Raw genomic sequence first — 23186 nt, 5'->3', positions numbered from 1 at the left:
AGAATAATTAACATACACATAGAAAAGTCTTCTAATGTAAGTTATAATAAGGTACTGGTCATTTAATTTTCGGTTGGAGGCTGTGATTTTTATCTTTTCCTTTATGTAACGATAATTAATATTTCTTTTCAGGTAATATCATGTATATGACATGGTTAATATCATGGATCTGACATGGTTACTGTCATGGATATGAGATGGTTAATATAATGGATATGACATGGTTGATATCATGGATATGACATGGTTAATATCATGGATATGAGATGGTTATTATCATGGATATGACATGGTTACTATCATGGATATGAGATGGTTAATATAATGGATATGACATGGTTAATATAATGGATATGACATGGTTAATATCATGGATATGACATGGTTAATATCATGGATATGACATGGTTAATATAATGGATATGACATGGTTAATATCATGGATATGACATGGTTAATATCATGGATATGACATGGTTATTTTGCTATCAATCAGAGCAAGATATTATTCTTGCTCTTGACAGACGGAAATAAAATCAAAAAGTTTCAGGCCCCTGTCCCAGATATGGAATTGTAAGTAGTGTTGGTCCTTGCATATAATTGTGGTATACCGTGGTACAGATCGAATTTCACTATCATCTGCACGTTTGTTATTTATCTGAATGAGTTACCCCTTTCCCTGGCCTTTTTGTCGCTCGACGCATTTGTTTCTGGTCTTTGTGACTGTGCCTGTAATAAACAACACATTTTTGCTTTATTAAATATTACAAAATTGTTTGGGATAGTTAGGAGGTAACTTCGACTAGATTATAATGTCAGGAAAATATAATTTTAGTCCTAATTCTTATGTTAGTCAATTACCTGGGGTTTGGAGTTTAATCACTTATAGACTTAAAAGCGTATGTTTATTCAGCTACGCATGATTTCAAGTGTTTTCTTCAATGCGGGTCCGACTTTAGTCTTCTTCTCTTGAAACACATACTTCGTTCACTGAATTCATTACTACATATAATCGAGCTGCCACAGAACTGTTGAATGGTGGTTTCAGTCGTGTACTGTTAATTACAAAATACCATTTAGATTTTACTGGTGACTATATACGTGCGACACGTTATTATATATAACATAATTCAACTGTAATGCTGCTAAATCCGGTCCATCAGCATACCCCACCAAACAAACAAAACAAAATATAGAGATAAATTTGACTTGGCGTGTGTTATCTGGTTCAAGAAAAATGTATTATCAAACTGAAGAGTAAGAACCAAAAGGAACTTTCTTTTGACTTAATCAGTCCTTACCTTGAAAGAGTATACTAAGTACTTATAGACGTTGCATTACTAATGCATGTCGGAGAATCATACTGTCTACATTTTGAGATACCCAGTTCTACGTTTCAAATTTGTAAAGTTCTTAATACATTAAATATCCATGAATGTAAATCTCTTTTGTAATTGCCTTTGTAAGCTTGCAAGAGTCAAATTGAATTTCGTCATGTGATGAATCAGATTCTGAATAGAACATTAATACTAATAAATTAATATGCCACGTTGTAATAATGGAATATACAGTCATTGTTTGTTTTGAAAATTAATCCTCACTTTTTCAAAATCCAAAATCCATCTTGTTCCTCCTCCCCTCATACAATAATTCGTTTTTGAATGATATAATTGTTATACATTCCTGCACATTATCCAGCACTATATGTTTTAAAATATTTTACTGCACGAAATTCCCCTTACTTTGAAATTTCGAAGGAAAATCTGACCAACTATTGTAGCCAGGTGTCGACATTCAGGCGAAGATTGACAATGTCTCGTCAAAGAATCGTCTTTACTCAAATGACAAAGAACAAACTCACATTCATAGCAGCAAACAGTGTCTTCATTCCCTGTTATAAAAGTAAACTATAACATTTTATTTCCTCCATTTGAATTCAGATAATAATATTTCAACATGGAAAAATTGTTTACTAATATTTCATTACTGGTCGACTAGCAGCCAATAACAATTGTGTACAAGAGAATGTAATCCTTTACACGATGTTTTTTTGAAAATTTAGTAAAATCATTCATGTTCTATTGACAATAATTAAAAAGAAAAATGCATATATCGAAAACAGTCTCATATAACATCTATACTTGGACAAGATAAGCGTTATATATTAATTTCTCTTTAAACAAAATGATATCAGTCTACTGTCAATCTAGTAATGTTATTTTAAGACGTCCATATTTTCTTACATTTGTAAAAAAGCCCTTGTTGAGCGAAGACCTTTGGATCGCAATGGAGCGGATAGTGATCAAATGATGCAAGTCTCACATCATAATGTGAAAACATTGGATTTTTTGTTTTTGGAGTTTCTGCGCTTCTTTGTTTTTTTCTATCTAAATAATTTTCTTCACATTGGGGAGTAAGTGGGCAAAAATAATACTGCTGACACGGAGCGCAAGCCATACATTTCATTCCTTCGGTCATCATCTTCCTAGCACAAGGAGGTGAACCAGACTGAACGTTGCCCTCTTCCCACGCGGGTACATTACGATTCGACAATGCAGATAGCATAAATATAGTGAATTGCTCAAAGAGTAAGGATATCATTTGTGATTATTCGATGGGTCCTTTTCTTCTAAACCATCTGAAATATCAGCCAGTCATACCAACTGCAAGGCCAAGTTTCGAAAATTCCAGTTAAAAATAAAAATGCAAAATACTTGTGGCAAAGTCTTCTCTTATATACACTTAGTTTGCAACCATGCAAAAATATGTGTATTCATCCATTGAAATGGAAAAGTGCCTTTGCCTATTTTGTACTCGATATTTAATTATTTATTTTAAGCGGAGATGAATCAGAAGATATTTCTCGACCATTTTCTCAAATATGGCGATTATTGGACTAAATGTAAATTTGGTATAGAATGGAAATGTTCTAAAGAACTTTCCAATCAAATTATAGATTTATGTTGTGTAATATCCAGGATGGATGCAAATTCTACACACCAGCTCTAAAGATAATCAATAAACAAGTCAACGATTAGCACTTGAATCAAGAAAAAGGTCTATATACTCCAAATAATCCATACATTTGGTCCAGCCAAAAGGTAGTAACATAAAAAGTTATGGAAAGGAAGAAATCGCTTTCCTTCCCACCGTACGACATTGATCGTGGAGGAACAATCACTAGAATAAAAGCACACTCGCTGATTGTAGTGGTGTTTAGTTTTCTGAAAGGAAACGAAACAATATTATAAACTTTTCGTAGGAAATAAATGAATGTTTTGAAATTACTAATTCGAAGCTTTGGTAAATCGATATTGCTAAAGCAAAGCTGGCAGTAATAAGTCCACTCGTAGGGATGGTAATGACAATGCTATGTGTTCAAATCATAAGTTAAGGAGACAAGATTTAACTCAAATAATGAAGAAAAGATGAGGTGAAAACTTAATTGTACTGAGGCAGTATTTAGAAGAGACTAAACATTTAAGTTATGTTCCCACATAGGACACCAGGTGAGATTTTGTATTATTTAGTTAGCACTTGTTGTTTCTTTGTTTTATAACAATTAAATACAGTTATTTGTCCTGCGAAAAATGATTAAATAATTGGTTTCATGGTAAACATCATTCAATTATCTCTAAGACTCCGTTATTCTTTCTAATCAACATTTTTAATTTATATTATTTATGAAACAAATAATATTAAGAAATGCTAGTCCTTTCACTGTGTGTTCTAGAATTTCAAAAATTACAAATATGTCCATATGTTCCACGAAATGCATAATAGTAGTGTTTTTCTTTCGATGTGATATATCCCAATCTAGAATGAATAAGCAGTTATTGAACATTACCTTACCCAATTAATTAAAGGCAACAAAAGTGTCGACGTTGCCTCAGAGCTCCTTTATGGCTTAGAGGCAACAAAAATATCGACGTTGTCACATAATGGAAACGAATTTATCCTCTTTATAACATGAAAGCGAAATAATATTCAGCTATTTGCTGTACGTTTTAATTCCAATATGATGAAATTGGTTGAATCAGAGAGTGATTATGACCTTGGCATAATCTATAATTATTTTGAGCGTGTCATCAATGATAACAATATGGAATAAACATACGAAACTATATTCGACTCAATAGTGTTGCATTGAATCGATAAACCCCCGTTATTTATGGACATTTCCTTAATGGCACCTTTTCAAATTGAGACGATGATTCCCAAGATATATGAAATTCCTGTTAAAGCATTTTCAACACCGAAGCCTGAAATATTAAAACAAGACCTGAACTGCACCACCTAAATGTGTGTCGTCTTCACTTAAATTTAAGTTCAGAAACAAGCTTTATAAATGACATCTATGTGTGGCTTAAAACGGACCGATCGAATACATTAAGTCTAGACTTAACTTAAGAGGTATCCTAGTGAAATTGGTACCTAGTCTGAAACACTAAGACACCTATAAATTATTGCTCCTACATTTGAACTATAGTTATGAGCCAATCAACGCACGAGCATTTCTTTCAAAATATAATTAACGCTTTTAGCAGAAATCATAGCAGATCAGTACTGAAGATCATACTAAAAAGAAGTCAGCTATCACTAACCTTCAAAACTGAATTTTCAAACGTGACAGAGAAAAATTATAATTATTATTTAGTTTCTATCTCCCGACAAAAAAATGAAATATAAGGTTATTTCTCCATGATTTCGAAACACCTGTTTGATAAACGAGTTATAGTTTACCTGAGAGTTCTATTTTACCCATTTAGAGAGAATGTTACAATAATGCTACCTGATGCAATGCTAAAGATACAGTTATATCAATATAGATTAGAATTTGCAGTCCGTTCCCTGGTTTTGAGCTTTCTCTCCAAGAAAAGCATTAAACACAGCCGCAGTTATATATGTCAGTCAACTGACTATTCTGTATGGAGAGAACTGTAACAGAAAACACTGTTCCAGACACACAGGCAATACACATCATTGACTTAAAAAAACCAAACTTTCTCAAGAACATCTGCAAAGCCGGTAACAACCAGAAATGTGTTATGTCAGACATACGTTCTTCAAACTTTGCCAAATACCCCAAACCCGCCAAAGTAAGTTGAATCGGACATTCTAAACACATGAAATTTCTGGCACTTACCAATTAGAGTGGTTCATTCATTAGTCCACACACTATTCCACAAGAAGATTTCCGTGTAGCATATCACTGTACCAGTTCTAGCAACACTCGCTATATTTCCAAGACAGAAAATAGAAATTTCCAAAATTATCATATATATATATATATATATATATATATATATATATATATATATATATATATATATATATATATATATATATATATATATATATATATATATATATATATGTGTGTGTGTGTGTTTGTGTGTGTATGTGTGTGTATTTGTGTGTGTGCGTATGTGCATGCGTAAATGATGTTATGTCGAGCTTGATTTTAAGCGAATTCACCCAAATTTTATACTAGTGCATTTGTTTAAGAATGTATTTTTTGTTATTGATGCTGTGCTTGGGTGCACTGGGACTCGTTTTCATGCATAATATTTACAAAGAGACTTTTGCGACAATGGACTGAATTAATCGCAGATGTAAAGGCACTTGTTGTTAGAGCGTATGACATTATACATTGATGCATATAATAGTTTGTCACGCATCTGTTAAAACTGGTCATTTGGCATAACTAATTCGTTATAAAGTTTTTGATGTTATAGGGTTTATGCCAAGTTTCAGTAAAAGACAGGCTATTCATGGCGGTCAGTATAACTTGTTGATGAAGACCACGGGAAAACCCTGGAAAGAACCATCTACCCACAGGAAGCTACTGCCAAGCTTGCTCACGTACCCACATTTTCCAAGCTAGTGACTCGAACCCAAGCAGACAGATGTTAGATCGGAGTGCTCTTTAACTCTGGGCGCTTTAGACCACTCACTCATTTGGAGCGAGAATATTTTTTATATAGGATGTGTTGCAATAGCATTTGGTTGAATAAAAAACATAATGCAGAGTCTTATTTGCAAACGGTGGAAAACGAAATATATAGAAACGTACTAATACAACTTTGTTTAGGGTCATGTTTTATTTCCTATATGAAACGAATACTGTAAATGAGGAATTTAAGTTTATTATGCTTTGTGCCTTTATAATGATCTTGGGAGTGAATTTATACCAATTTAATTTAGCGGTACAATATTATTGATACGTTTATAGGATTGATATGTGACTATATCAGCTCTTCAGAGAAATATCTGTAAAATATGTTAGTCGTTTGAAAAGAGAAAATTACCTGTTTCTTAATGATAATAACGCATCATTTTGAATACACATCATAGTACATAAATGTTTCCAATTGCAACTAGAGACACTGTTGTTCATAGTTTTGAACATTATGTTATATATTTTGAGCTATTTTTAGTTTTAAGTTTAGTATTAGGTTTTACGTCGTTTGATACAACTTGAGATGATGCTCGTTTTTGGAAAATCTATTAATATTTAGCTATTAGTTGTATTGTTAATGTCAGTAAAGGATATTTGGACCTGAACTTGCCAGGTTAATTTTACATAGCACCCATTTCCACTGCTTCTCTACTTTTGGTGCGGAAAAGTGTCATTACTCTACAACTTGCCTAGCTTGTACAGATGAGCGTTTTGGCGGTGAGACAAAATAGCATATTCTGAAAGAAATTTGAAGACCCATCATATTCATGTTTGCGCGCCAAGACATATTGGTAAAATCAGACAATAAGAAATTGCTCACAGTTTTACTCCTTACTGAAACAGTGATCTGCGGCGGCTCAGTGGCTAGCATGCCGGACTCGAGACGGAAAATGCGCTGGTTTGAATCCTACAAGTGGACCAGTATGGATCATCTACTGTGGATTGTCCTTGGGTAAGTTTCTTCTGCACTAAACAAACTACTTCATTTGCTTTACCGTAAGGCACTTAACAAAAACCAAACCCGATTGAAACTGTATATCACATCGAAAATGAAAAGAATGTTTTATTTACGTTTTTTTCCTTTTATTTAATAGTGAAATGTCTTTTTGGCGACATGCATCGCTCTTTGGGGTGGAGCGTGTATGTATCTATCATCTTTCCCCGCATCGATTAGCGAGGAAAAACATCGGTTATAATTCAGTCTGAACAGCTACGTCACAAGATAAAGCCACCAGAATGGCAAACAGACGATCAAAGTAAACAGGTTAAAGCATCACCAAATCATGGCCCAGGTAAGAAGCCGAAGGAACTGCTTGCTAATCTATATTCATTCAAAGGTCTTTTGAGTCACATAGTAGTAAGTAATTTAGTAGTATTAGTAGTATTTAAGAGTGGAATTGTACACTTACTATTGGGACTTGACCGAGTTTTCCATTTATCACTTAATCAAACGGTTTACAATGCCTATTTCATAGACGTTACTGCAGGTTCGTTTCATTCCACTGCTACATAAAAACGAATTATAATGGACTCAGTTACTACCGTAACTGATACAAGAAAAAAAAGGTATTGCAAAACAGTAGCAATTTAATGGGAACTCGCCACTTCTGTACTATTTTAACACTCATAGTGCATGTGATATTTTGTATTTACGTCACCATTTATAGCTTTTCTGGATTATAGTGATTTGATCGTGTGGAGTCGGTTTTAAGAAGATATTGCTCAGTCTGAGTAATTAGCATATGTCTATTAGAAAACTTCATAATGTATAGCGTTTATTAATTACCATGACATAAATCAGTTTTGTAAAATGGACCTTCCCCATTTCTTAACAATGGAATTATCAGATGATTAAACATACAGAGTTCTGCAAGACTCAGTTTACAACAGGACCTGAAGGTCTCATAAATTTTAGAATGAAACTGTAGCGATACGAACTGAATAACCACAAAGTTACTATGACGTCTCTATGCATGCAACCGTGGGAACAGGGAAGGAAAACATGCAAGGATGATTTGATATTTTATATAGCACAAATTCGAAACATAGAAAGAGCAAAGGAGTAATAGTATATATACAGATTTTCACAAATTCTGCACAAGTGTTGAACGTAATCAGTCAATGTTAGTGTTGACTATACTGTTGCAAGAATAATGAAATCTGCCTTCTGTACCTAGTGCATCTTTCTATCATAGCTGGTTAGTATAACTCCAATGGTCCTGAATACTCGGTGGAAATGAATGGTATTACCGTCTTGAAAAGACAGGCGACGGATAGAAAGAGGTCTAATTTATGCGCATTCTGTACAATCAACTTTAAACAAATTCTTACTCTTTGGCAGTTAATGAAACTCAGATATTTGAACACGAGAAAACCATTCAATAGTACAGATGCAAATCTGCGGAGAAATGAATAAATCGTGAAAGAGTTCGAACATTGAATTATTACCGAAAGGGAAATCAGCATTAATGACACAATACATGAAAGGTAATTCAAAACATGGATATTCTGAACATATACATGAGAATTAAGTATATGATCGACTGTGAATTCCGTCGATTTTACTCTAGGCAACGAAACGTTCGGTTCCTAATAAATGTTAACAAGTATTTATTATAGTTAGATGTACGAGTTTCGCATTGGTACTTACGTACAGGTATCTAGCAAGCAGGATCTTAAATTTTCACACGCTCGAGTCGCACAAACAATCGAATTTCCGTGCGTTCAAGCCTATGCAGATGGAACGTGGATACTTCTTTCTATCGTCCTGCTAAGACCATTTTGCCTATCATGTATAGTCTGATAAGGAGCTCTAAGCTACACATGTCCGAAACGCAAATCACTCTGCCTGACACTACCTTCAAAGACTGTCGAAGGCCATATAATATTCACTTGCTATCCCGAGAGCATTCTCACTAAAAATAGATCGGTCGCATTGCTATTATAAACCGGTTTTACTGGTTTGAGGTATCGGTAGACAACTCAGATTTATAAATTTAACACATACAATCTTTGTAAACATTAGCGAAAAACAGAGATAAAATTTGTGTAAAATAAAGTTAGATTTACAACTGCACATGGTAACTAAATGTATGAAATTGTTTTAGAATCAGGCATAAAAATTGCGAATTTACATAAATCTGGAATCATTGACAACTTTGATGAGGCTGGGTAAGGTTGCTGAATTGTTCATAATACCCGTAGAAAATGTATGATGCTTAACGTATTCACAGTATCGTTGTAGTTTGTTCTAAAGTACTAACAAACACGCACTGAAGCCATATTAACACCAATTATGAGAATTCAGTAGATTGGTCAGACATCAATCAATGGCGGGAGCAGATTCAACTTGACAACAACAAAAAACCAACGAAATGTGATGTCAATATATTATATTATATTATATTATATTATATTATATTATATTATATTATATTGACTTTTTGAGGAATTTGTAACATGAGCAGAGTAAGACGAATATGATTGTTCGTGGCTTTCTAATTTTCCTACTGTAAAACTGTACTGTGAAATTGACAGTATCTGGATGTATGCCTTAAAATAGTGAAGCTGTTATATAAAAGGTGCAGATCTAAATCATACGAGTATATCATTTATTTAACCAAATAAAAGAACAAATGATTGACACAATGTCCAATGAATGAATATTAAAATAAAGAAAAGGCAACCTGAACCAAATGCACAGACGAAATTTGCAAAAAGGTTATGCATAAACAATCCTACACAGCGCGAGGATATATGAAGTTGACACCAATTAGTATACATTTATACACGATCCAGTCATTTTTGAGATGAAGTTCGCCAAAACAGCGCTGACCTTCGAGGCAGGAGGCATTGGAGGGACCTACCATAAGTTTACCTAGGCCTTACAAACAGGTGAGCTACATAAAAGAAGTACATACATACTACATAATAATGATATATTGGTAAAAATGTATACATAGTCAACTAACGATAGAAATACTATTATTTGTCTGACATCTGAGAATTGATTGTGAAAAAGAAACACTTAAGGGATAACAAAAATAAATCATCACACCATGAAGGAAAGGTCAAGGGTCTGGGCATGTTATCGCCAATCATGTGTAAAGCACATCATGTGCAGAAAAGATAATCTTTCAAATAAATGATAAACTGCGTTCATTTTCTGTCGTACCAAGTGACACATACAAGAAGACACACATCTTCCACCCATTTTTGAAACTGTATATTTTAAGTGAATGTCGCATGGACGTGGTTTTAAGTTTAATTTTAAATGGAAAATACCCCTGGTTTCTGTAATGTAAACTCTGCCATTTTAAAATTCCACAATGAACCGTTGAGCAAGTATCGCTACATTAAACCAACAGCAGAATAAAGGTGACTATATTTAGAAAACATACTGTAATATAAACATGCACTATCAGATGACTTACCCCTTAAGTGATTCGTCATACTCATGAATTAGACAAGTCCTTTTTCTTGGGTTAGTCGGTTAGGTTCTTACCATATACACTTTTACCACCTATAGAAAAACGTTTCTAAAAATATAAAATCAGAGGAATCTCTATTCGTGCTAAAGATAGCATCTCGTAATTCAACTACAGCTTTGATGTGTGGTGAGATAACAAATACATTGTCGTCGAATAAGGTAAGTGCATTCGGACAACCTCAACTATTATTGCGAAACAGAAACACGCATCGGATTTGTGTCGGGGTAGTAATTTGAAGGAAAATATTGTTCCCCAGAAATTCAATCGCAGAAACATATTAGAACCACCTCAGATTTCTTTCTTCGATTGTACTGACTTTACGGATTAACCGAAAAGTTGTGAATATAAACGAACATAACAGTTTGTTAGTTACTTGCAATGTTTAGCAGCGGCAAACTATAGGGATAAATTCGGGGTTTGATTCGTAGGAATTACTTGCAGCGGTGAATAAATTAAGCGATATCTAGATGAGACCATATTCCTCGGTCGCTCCGTTGCTTGCTCCTTTGCATTTAATGGTTGTAATACTGTTAAAGCAACAATTTTGCTGCATTTTCAACTATTGAAATAGTTACATTATATTTTATTCAAGAGGGAACTCAGTCTAGATCATAATGCCGTTCAATCATATTTTCCCACCCAAAACTATTTATGTCCTTCTAATTTTACGAATCTCAATAATCTTTTGATCGTTGCAGTGGCAAATTGAATGTATCCGTAATAGCCCAACAAAGGCACAACAATTTACAGATGATAACAAATTTGTTTCCTTTTCTATTTAAACTAATAGCTTGTGATTAAAATTACTTGCGATTCTTTGCAACTGGTTTGGATGGAAATTCATGCATGTACAGTTCTACATGTAAACTGTACATATCTTATACATATTAGTGACTTTGTTATGGCACTTAAATGTTCATTCTACGATTCACAAATCATCTACCAAAATTCCCATGCATAGCTACCTTGAAAAAAAACCTGTTCCTGGCTGTGTGGATTTCGGACCTGGAAGTCCTACTTTTACAAAAGAGTCAGACATAACAGTTAATTCATTTTTATGTAAATCATTTCAAAACCTTCAATAAAACAATTATGTTTTATATAAGATAAGTGACGTTGTGTTAAACATTTCATGGAGTTATCTTTGTTAATTTCCTCTCTTATTCTAGTCTATGTTTCAAATTTATCAAGTATAGAAACATTAAAGGTTCCAGAATTTAAGTCTCAAGTGAACTTTCTCTTGTAAACTTATGAGTATGATTTAATTGGATTTCTTTTCCATTGTGAAATAACGTCTAAACTAACAGTCAGTGTCACAACTTAATTTGTCATAAATTATAAAAATAGTCAAGTAACCTTTGTCAAAACATTAATATCAAATATTTAATTTGAAAAAATAACAGGTAAATTTAATAGAGTAATTTTAGCTATACAAGACATTTATATAATATTTGCACAATTAAGAGGTATTTAAACATATTTCGTTCGAAAACATACATGTTTCACAGATATTATGTCAAAATCTGTTCATTTGGACATTTCTAATAATCCAATAAATACCAGCGTGTCTTAATGACATTGTTTGAAAATAACATTTCACATCTTGGCAACATAAATTTCTAACAAATAATTGACAATTTGCGCATTTTTCATTTCTCTTCAAACCAAAATAAACGTGATTGTCTAGTATATCAAGATTTGGATATATCTACCTACGCTTATATTTATTAAATAACCCATAATGGACAACCGCTTCCTGCTCCTAGTGTAGAGGTAGCGAACGGTGAATGTTTCTTATAATACCATTAAAACATTGGATATTTAACCGGAGTAGGAATAAATGGTCCATGCGGTTCAATTTATGCATGTGTGAATGTTAGTTCAAGTTAAGCGGAGTTTTTATTTATATTCTTATAATTCTAATTTTTATAAATGAAACGGATTTTCTGCAATACGATTGACTGTAAACGGTCACGTGATACTGATCTGAAATTTGTTACACATCTATAAATTCTGGGACTACTTTCATTTTTTGTTACTATTTGAATTATAAATAAACTATGCATACACGTCATTGTGAAACGACTGTTTCGTCGTTTAAATATTTTATTCAGCAAATACAAATAAATTATACCCCTATTATACTTTTTCAAATATTCTTTGATTGAAATGCGTAGTTTACATTTTGGCTTTCGTCTGGTACATAGTCGCGCAAAATGGCCGATTACGGTGATTTTTCACTGCAATTTTCTGCAGACCTTCTTCAACAATTAAATGACAAGGAGATAAGTAAATAACAGCAGTGGTTGAAGCATATGAAGATGGATTAGACGATAATGCGATGGATGTTACAAACGCTAAAAATGAAACAGAACAACAAATTGATAAATTCCCTCCACAACACCTCATGACCTCAGCCACCCTAGCCATACACAACAACAACAAAAATAGCGTGTGACTGGGCCAGTCAAGTTTGAGGGCGTTGAGGGATATATACAAAGATTCAAGAAATTATCTGAGGAGGACTTAAAGCTACTGAAATAAATCAATACTAAGAGGCTACTAAACGAAACACAAAATGGGACATTGTTGTTTACAATGTTTGTTTATTTTAATTTTAACCGTGTATGGGTGTTGGCGACATGGTGAATATGACCAGTTACACAAAAATAAAAACAAATATTTATGTGACCATTATTCAAAGACTGAATACAGTTTTTAAATGGTAAAACTACCATCTCCACCAATGTGACTTAACACCATTGAAAAATCTATATAATAATGCATAAAGGTGATTGTATTTGCTAATTTATTTTGGATGTGTAGTCATTAATTCCTTCCAGCACTCAGCTATGCAACCAAACAAAACATTTGACCGGTTTAGCGAGCAACTCTACATTTAACAACTGCACATTTAATTCCACATTAGATAACTGAAATTAAATTAAAAAAAGCGTATATATATATATATATATATATATATATATATATATATATATATATATATATATATATATATATATGAAATGAAATGTGCTGACGCCACGGGTAGCCACTGCTTAAGATGTAAAGTATGAAGTTTCTGAATAAACGTAACTGTGACAGTAGTTAGTATGTTCGTGTGACTATACATGTTATGTATTCTTGGGTGATGTGAAGCGGCGAATGAAAGGAAAGTGCGCGCTACTTAAACTGGAATGCATTGTTGATGAAATAAGTCGATTTGGCTAAGAAAAGGACGACATTGGAATTATAAGGATAAAATGGTCATGGTTGGGCACGTATCGATGTGTAAAGTTTACCTAATCACTCACAAAGTTAACATAAAGTCGTTTAGACCTTATTTACTTTGTGTGAGTGATTAGGTACAATTTAAACATCGATAAACATCGATAAACATTGAAGTCGATTAGAATGGGTAATTATTTCGATTGAAAGGCACATATGGGAAATGTTTCTCCAAGTTTTTGAGAAGACATTTATTGAACATGTCCACTGTGTGAACGATTTGCTACATTAAATATCAATGATTGTGTAAATAAGCATGGATCTTCATATAAGGAAATCTGTTTCGAAATGCAGACACCGACTTTCCCAGTTTTTACTACAGACGTTTCAATATTCATGGTGGGATAAAGACTGCGAGAGAACTAAAGAGGGGAAATTTTAACTTTAAAGAAAATATATATTTGCAAGCTGAACTATTCTCTAGACGCATACGTTCTCAATAGAAACTCATTTAAAAGATTGTGAAAACTGATATAATTAGTATATGAACAGGTTATGGGAGATAAATGCCTACAGTCAGGAAATGACCGTAAAACGTTCTCATTAGCGTTAAAGGGATAATCCTATAAGAGGGTAAATGTGGGTTGATCTAAAGTAAGAAAAATGACTGATTTGTTTATTTCAGTTCCGAATTAATGTATAACAGATGAAATATGGATGATAATGAGGTATTGTAAGAAATGACCATGACAATTTCGAATTTACTAAACCAATTAGAAATCAAGAAATAGTTGATAGCAATCGCTCGTTAAAAATACAAATCCAAGATGCACTCTGCGAAATATTCACTTCTACTTTGAATTGTTGACGGGTACAATGGTCACATGACAAATCAATATGGTAATCCAAGGTGCAAACGGACTGAGTGGGGGAGTTTATGCATTCACATTGATTTATGTGATAATACAATACTATCTACTGCTGTCCCTCATGAGACGAAAGACTTTTGATGAATAGTTATATATTCTCCAGAAAGTGTAACAGTTTTGTTATAAGCAGTTTTAAAATAGAAGAAAAAGCAGATACTGTCGTGTCTATTTGGATCGTGGGGATCATCAATGTGTGACCTACTGAAAGTTTACTTGATAAGATCTCTATTTTGAACAGGTTGCAAATCTTTATCACATTTCAAGAAGTGAACTTTACTGGAGTTAATGAGACATAACTGAAAAATTGTCTATGGCTCACAAAGCTAATATTGATAAAAGTAAACATTTAAAGCAAAATGGTAATTGGCATGTTCAGTTGTGTCGATACATTTTTTTATCGTTGCATTAAGCCTGGGGACGTACCATTAAATTCTCAGAAGTAGAGCTGTAACTTGAATAATTTTTACACTAAAAAATATATAGATATCTTGAAACTACAACCAGTCATATCATAATCTTTAAGACTGTGTTTTAAAGCTGAAGGAGAAACAGTGCACTACAAATGGATTGACAGACATACAGGAAGAAATAATCCCAAACCTTTTTAAAACGTGCATGGAGATAAAAGTTAAGCTAAAGTCTTTATTTTATTTATTTAAACATCATGATTGCTGACGATAAAACGATTTCAGTGACCATTAAAAGGTAAAGAATAATCTGTGAAACATCTTTTTATGACATGAGAAACAAAATATTTATATATATCTAAACTTAATGATGTAACTAATAATTAAAGTCATCAATTATACTGACAAGATGTTTAATTCAATTTTCAATAATACATATACGTTTATTACAAGTATTAAACTCTTACCAAAACATTATTTTCCATCAACGCTATTAATGATATCCCAATTGTATTACAGTTTGTCATAAAATGTAAACTTTCCAATCAAATGTCATGACTGTAAAATGAACAGTTTTAAGGATTATACCAGTAGTGATCTGGAAAATGAAAAGTCAGAATAACAACCTATGCACATTGCAGTTGAACATTATTATTATTATTATTATTATTATTACTATAACCTCGTTTCATAATTAGCCGAAAACGCTTTTACAGTTTGTGGTTTTTATTGTGAAGCTGTCAGAAGGTAATTTAATGGTGTTTTGTGATGTCCGATTTCTTCACATTACCAGGTATTAAAGGTATCAACGTAAGCAACATGAACATTTTAATATTTCCTTTTAGATCATACTTTCCGATGATCCTGAAATTAATGTATGTGTTAAGATACAGGATAGCTACACTTTTTAAATGCAACCATTCATGCAAACCATCATTTTCCTCTTTCCAAGAACACACATTAAATTGTATTTTGTACGCAAAAACTAACTAAAACTAAATCCATTAATTTGATGCAATGTAAGTAACGTATAGATCATACTCGAGGGAAAATATACACATTACCCCTAACCAGAAGAGTTTAACGTCTCTCAGTGTACGTTAATGAGCCTAAAATGACAAACGTGTTGTAGATTGTGATATATGACAGGCACTGCCAGCTATATACGGTTGAAATAATTGTGTTAAACAGTGGTTTAAAACGCCCTTTTTATGTAAAGTGATATCATTTTAAAACCGAGAAACAATATAAACTAAATAAAATTATAAAGAATGCTGCCCTACTAAATACATCCGATTAAAGTACATGCAATGCACAACGAAGAAATGTTGATATATTACCAGAAGATCTACGCTTTAATTCTGTATTTGACTCGCTTGCATTATGCGGGACATTGTGATGCACAAATTATTTATTGCACAAATAAACGAGCGTGCAAGAAGGTATGTGATTGTTTGCTTTCCTCTGGTGTTTGCGCACCATCTTCAAGGTAGTTTCTAAGAAAAGACGTCACATTTCTGAAGAAAATATAGAAAATAAAATGTAAATGTGCTGTCATGATAGTTTTCTATAATATTATGGTACAAAATTAAAGTGATAAATGAATCACTAATAGATTCAAAGAGACTTATCGGACGCAGCTTAATGATGCATATGTTTGTATCTGACATGAACGTTCTGTTTTAGAAGAAAATACCAACTCAGTTGCTAACACAATTAAAGGCCGTCTTCTGAAGTAAAAACTGATCAATTGTTAAATCAGACCTTTATATAAAAGTATAAATTGCTCGAAAGTGAATTTCATTAACAATATTAGGTACATTATCTATAATTATTTTGTAAACAACTTATAACGGGGTACACAAATAGTTTAGTGATGCATCTTAGGGAAACAAGAATTAATTATTTTATACAATTTAAGACCATCAAGGGCGACAGAATGTGTTTGTGACCGGGAATTAGTTCCTTGAAATTTTAAAAGAGTGAAATAATGAACTGATATGTGTGCCCATATATATATATATATATATATATATATATATATATATATATATATATATATATATATATATATATATATATATATATATATGTTCGTGAAGAGGCAAATTTCTGCTATTCCTTAAAATTTCGTTGAAATCTTATGACACATGTAAAGATTTATTCTAGATCAACAAAACAATTATTACATGAACCATAACTGGTAAAAGGTATGAACAACACATATTGTCAGTAGTTGATTAAAGGTTCATACTGTGCAAAGTCACAAAATACAGTCTTACTACAGGTGCTAACGGGGTGTGCAACTCAAAGCCCCAACAAACGTTAGCACGGTGGATGTAGGGATCGAAAATAAAATGTATAGCACTGAATCACACTTTAATATTAAGTAATAAGTTTTCGTTTACTATAACTGCGATTTGTTCTGAGAAATATGCATTAGGCATAAATAGTCTAAAAGCTTTTACAGGGTATACAAAAAAGTCAAAAAGTGAATGGATGTGTCATTCATCAATTTCGACTGTTATCAAAAGAGATTTGAGGACGAATGCTATTTTATATCAGTGTTTTCCAGATGAATCATTGTACTCATCACGTGTCTAAACTTCCAAGTCTTCCATTCCTACCTAGGTGTCATTATCATGCCAACATATCCATACAGTAATCTCTCCACATAGCGACTATCTTTAACACAAAAACGTTTTCAGACAGATACATACAGGAACTGACATGTTATAAATACTAGATGTAATTTTCTGCTAATATATTGTATAATCTTAATGTTTTGGTCACAGTGATACTATTCTATCTCTGCCACATGTTTTAGTGTTTTATTCCATAACAACGCCATAATCCTCTGTTCAGATGCCTTGGACGTAAATATTGTTTATATGTTTATTCATGCCATTTTATTGAAGATATTATTAGTACCAAAATAACCGTCTTGTTTTTTATATATATTATTTGTCTTAGAGAAAAAGAGTAAATAACCTTGCTGCGATTATCTCCTTGCTCACTATGGAAAGTTTGTAACCTTATTTTTCTCAGCGTCGGAAGAATACAGTTTGCTTGTGCATCATACAAACGTGCTTTGCGATAAATTTTATTCTAAATATATTTTACCTCTGTGTTTTCTTTACGAGCCTTTTTTAACTTTCTTCATTCTTCAGATATGCTTATCCTGCAGAGCCGTTGTTTGGATCATTTGGGCATCATGTCTTGTAAGTAAAGGGTTCTAGTTAGTGTATGTCTCATCATGTCTTGTAAGAAAAGGGTTCTAGTTAGTGTATATCTCATCATGTCTTGTAAGAAAGAGGTTCTAGTTAGTATACGTCGCCTCTTTTTCTCTGAAAAAGGGTTGTGAAAGTCAGAAACATTCGTGTAAGGTAGAGTAATCTATTGTCCAATTAGTAATTTTATACGTTCCTTCCATTCCACGCACATGTCTGCCACACTTAGGAGGACACCAGCAACATATCACGAGTGACTACTGTAACGATCTAATTAACTATACACGCCTTGGATACGGAGACAGCTGACATTGTTTTTGTTGAATTAAATAGTAACTTTAAATATCAGAATCTACAGATAAGTAAGGGCCATATTTAATGAAAATTGTACGTTATCCTCAGAAATATCGCATGTTATCGTTTCTATCAACACTTGTAAACAAAAAGAAAACACTATTATGCTTCTTGTGAAAATACAATATGCTTCTATTCAAGGATAAATGCAAGAAATAGCAACACAGCAAAATATGCATCTTGCAATTATGCTCTTGAGAAATTACTAAAATACATATATCATCAATTACAGATTCTGTATTTCTTACTTCGTTGGGTGTAAAATAGTTCGGAATTTACAGATTCTGTATTTCTTACTTCGTTGGGTGTAAAATAGTTCGGAATTTACAGATTCTGTATTTCTTACTTCGTTGGGTGTAAAATAGTTCGGAATTTCTTAAAGTGTTGTATCTTGAAGTCCTATTTAATTTCTAATAAACATATAACGTATAAACCAATAGGAAAGATTGTTTGGAAACATAGACTAGGTTACCATGCCTACACATTTCGTATAACCGTATACAACTTGTTACTAATGGTAAACATGGCGGTAGTCTCTCAAATGTCAATTTTACTTACCCAAAACACGGTATAATCGGTTCGTTCCAACATGCTGAATGCAAATTTACTAAAATAAAGGCCAGTACATTACAACTTAAAAAATTATATTAAAGGCAGTCAGAGAATGAAGGAATTATATTAACGTTTCAGCAGTAAAGATAGCATATGTAACCGTAACAAATGTGCATTATTTTGCTCTATACAAACTCTGTACACATTAATTATAGCTAATTATAACAATTATAAACTTATATCTATTCTTTACTTGTCCTTACAGAATTTAAGTTTTAATTGAGATCCATTTTGAATAATTAGTAAATGTATTGAATCTACTTATGCAGTTATTAGCATATGGTATCATGGTACCAATTGTTTTTCCATAGACCTTAATGCTAATGTTTGGGGAAATAAATATATTTTATATTCTACTTTAGCGTGCATGTCACCTTAAGCTCCGCCCACCTGGAGTTGCGCAATTGGTACCGTTATACCTATAGCAAACTTTATTTTTTCCAATATTCTGTGAAATTGTTCAGGACTGTATAAGTAACAAATGTACTTAGTCTCACTTTTGAAAAACAATTTTATGAGGTACTAAGCTATGTCTTATATGATTGTATATAGAAATGTCATTGAGCTGTTTGAACTCTTGTTTTCATACTTTTGCTTCATTAGCAAAATCACGTTTTGAAATAAAATGAATTTATTTAACTAGGAGTTGTGTCTTATTCATATCAGCACTTAGTGAACTTCACATGGGTGACATGGGATAAATCACATTATGTCATATTATGTAATAACTAGGTCAAAGTTCAATGTACCAAATAGTATCTACCTGTCCTACTTCAAAATGTACAATTCACCTAAAAGAAAGGAATTTATATTTGCTTGGTAGACGCAGAACTTAACACTAGAAACAGGTGGACATGACTCAATCTTATTATAAAGTATAAGCTTTGAACACTTTACACTATCTGCAGATACATGTGGTCACTAACCACCAGTCCTCACACAAAGGTCTACCTACCCATCCTATTTGTAACAGAAATAGAAAGCTTTCCTCCTTTTTGTTGTGAATAAATTGATTCAGTAAGCCAATCAGTCACCAAATATAGTAAATCACATCTTCTAAGTGGTTATGTTGAATGGGGGGGGGGTGAAATTAGGGGAATAAAATACACAAAAATGCCAAATATAAACACTAATATAGCGCGTTAAATGGAGTTAAAAACAGGAGGAAAGTGTATATCCAAAAGGGAGAGGTAGCTTATGATAAAGGAATTAAAGGAGGCAAAATCAGCAGTGCGAAAAATGAGAAGTGAATGTTTGATGACCTTACCTTGGACAAATATATGGGGTAGGGCCCAACAGGTCCAAGGACAGCCCAAAGGCAACTGTGCTATAACATCCCTTACAGGTACCCAAATTTCAGGTAAAGTGGTGTTTATTTCCATCTAATATAAAAGGGTGAATAATTTAGATAATATAAATACATATAATGTATATTTCTTCTACATAAGAAATTAACAATAATGGGCTTAAATTAGGCCTTAACTTGCCTGGACCAAAGAAAACATCCTTTATCAGTTTTTAAACTTGTACACTTTACTGTGGGAAATTAAGTTGCTTCTACTTACATTTGCATGAAGACTGAGGCTAATATAATGCTTCACAAATATTTTCTTTATTTTCATAACCAGTCACTGAAAATGTGAGTTGTTATTTAATTTAAATGCTATGACTGGTGTAAGGGAGATAACTGAATGATATACATAAGGTGTGGTAACCTCTGATATATTATCCATGTTCATGAACAACCTGTATTAACTTCTTTGCAATTAAATTATCCAAAAATACATTATTGATAAAATGAGAACCTAACATTTACACTTCTATATTTAGTGGAGACCTCAAGAGTCATGTAATTTTAATTTCTGAGATGACGCGACTCTTTCATATCACATAGTTCATATTTTCTACAATGCCGGCATGTAGAGTGCAACCTTCCATAACCATGCAGATATGATCTTATGCCAGTTTGGATTCTTGCGATGGGATGCAAAGTTTCCAGAACACTGTAGATTTGAATGGAATGAATGCACACCGTGTGACTAAAATGGTTATCCATCAGTAATGTTGGACCTAATATGGAAATTCCACAAGAATTGCTGGACAGAAATGAATAGAATTAATTGAAAGTCAATAGTAGATTATAACTGGGCTTATACAAGTGTCAATGGGAAATGCTGCCTGAAAGAAACTGCTCTTATTTGTTGGTACTCCCTGCTACTTCAACAAAAGGGAATGCACGGGAACTTAACTAACTGCATGAACAATTTCGAGGCAGGAAAGTGTACACGAATGGACAATTAAAGCAGGACAATTAAAATCAAAGTGGGAAGGAATACCATATCTTTAATAAATTACCTAAAATTACTCATACCAGAACATCCTACATGGTACATGTGATCTAAGTACAAGTGTACTTAGAGTGTTCTCTATCCTGGTTTATGGCATGCCTTACAAGAACAAGATAGCTGTTTTTGTACACATGATTTTTCATCTTTTACAGGTAAAATAGTTAATATTTGGCCAAAATAAACTATATTATGTTTACATATCTTATTTTGTTGCATGTATTCCAATCTAGGAGCTAACAGCACATATATAATGACATCAGGCAACACAAGTCTATATCTGTCATAGCTATAGTTATCAAAAGTCCCCATCCAAAGCCAACTTGTGCTATTTTATGAAGATTTCATACATTTTATTCTTAAAGGACTTTCAATATTTAACCAAAACTGTTCAGCGCCCATTTGTTTTCCTACATCAGACTAGTAAAGTTCATAAATGCAGCCCACATGTATGCATTTCTATGGATACACTGCAAGGCTATTCTTCCCTTTAGGTATCACGGTACCAATTGTTTCTCAATAGACCTTAATGCTAATGTCTGGGGAAATAAATATATTTTATATTCTACTTTAGCGTGCATGTCACACACTTTTCATGAGAGCAGTGTTATATTGTCAATTTGACAAGGACAAAACCAGGTACTCTATTGCATTTAAGAGAGATAACTCTGCTGGAAATACACAGGGGTAAGAGTTATATAGTCACAACATACACAGTTTCAGACATGTGTACTACATTTTTTAAAAAAATCATAAAACATACAAAATATCATCTAGATAGGAATTAACATAATCTCACATGTTGCCAGGAGGCATAACTTTTTTAAGCCTAACCGAAAGTATAACTCTTACATAATGCACAAATCACAGCTAGTTTTGTTGTTTATTTCGAAATACAATGTTCCCTAAACCTCAAGTTCCGCCCACCTGGACTTGCGCAATTGGTACCGTTACACCATATATCGCTGGAAAAAGATGTACCAGTATCAAAAATGATCTAAGCACAAATGGTAAGACTTCTTTATATCTACGAACTATTTTCTGATATTCTTGGAAACCAATAGCAATTCATCTGGTAGTATCCATCAAAGTTACAAGTGTTTGGTAAAAATGCTTCAACGACTGGCTTTCTTACAGTATTATTAATTACACTGTTATAACTCATTTTAAAAGTCATCACACAGTAATGTTGTTTATTGAACATATTGCAAACCTTTTTTGTTGATATTAGTACATACATTTCCAGTACTCAGCTTACTAATACTTTCATTTACAACGTTCTTGATCTGTAAGTTTTGTATATGCCAATGGACAGAACGACAGTTCATCGCATCGGTCAGTTCTATTGCTGGTATGTCTGCCTGCACAGAGAAATTAGGCAATGCATCATCATAGAATATCTCAAAGTGATACTCACTAAACAGCAAGTAGATTTGTATAATTAAAACATTTACCAACACATCATCTTTGAAATCTTCTGTATTTTCAGTCGTAGTAGAATGTTCCCATGAGGTAGACGGTTCCTCGTCAGCCTAGAAAGTAAAACACTATGCCTAATTAATAATTTCGCAGTTCATTCACAATTATGTGCACGAAGCAATAATTAATTGGCTAAGTACTCTTTTAAAA

The 23186-nt window shown here is 32.9% G+C and overlaps 1 protein-coding gene across 3 annotated transcripts in view; it reads right to left on the bottom strand.

The window, feature by feature from the left end:
* The window catches only part of LOC149773718 (putative inhibitor of apoptosis), a 32370-nt gene that overhangs the window by 2882 nt on the left and 6302 nt on the right, over positions 1–23186 (bottom strand). Inside the window, exons 3-10 of one of the 3 annotated variants that reach the window (XM_089946184.1) lie at positions 23012–23089; positions 20480–20594; positions 18140–18363; positions 8613–8877; positions 5147–5236; positions 2244–3224; positions 1743–1891; positions 672–729 (exon numbers count right to left, since the gene is read on the bottom strand). In XM_089946184.1, coding sequence (XP_089802310.1) covers positions 672–729; positions 1743–1891; positions 2244–2601 — 565 coding nt within the window. In that variant the 5' untranslated portion in view covers positions 2602–3224; positions 5147–5236; positions 8613–8877; ... (1 more) ...; positions 20480–20594; positions 23012–23089. Of the gene's footprint in view, positions 1–671; positions 730–1742; positions 1892–2243; positions 3225–5146; positions 5237–8612; positions 8878–10395; positions 10504–18139; positions 18364–20479; positions 20595–23011; positions 23090–23186 lie in introns of those variants that run through there. The other 2 variants (XM_089946186.1, XM_089946185.1) reach the window with 2 other exon arrangements.

Source organism: Sinohyriopsis cumingii, unplaced genomic scaffold, assembly GCF_028554795.1.
Source record: "Sinohyriopsis cumingii isolate HCF-2022 unplaced genomic scaffold, ASM2855479v2 utg000622l, whole genome shotgun sequence".
Classification (NCBI taxonomy): domain Eukaryota; kingdom Metazoa; phylum Mollusca; class Bivalvia; order Unionida; family Unionidae; genus Sinohyriopsis; species Sinohyriopsis cumingii.
This window is presented reverse-complemented; position numbering and strand designations above follow the sequence as displayed.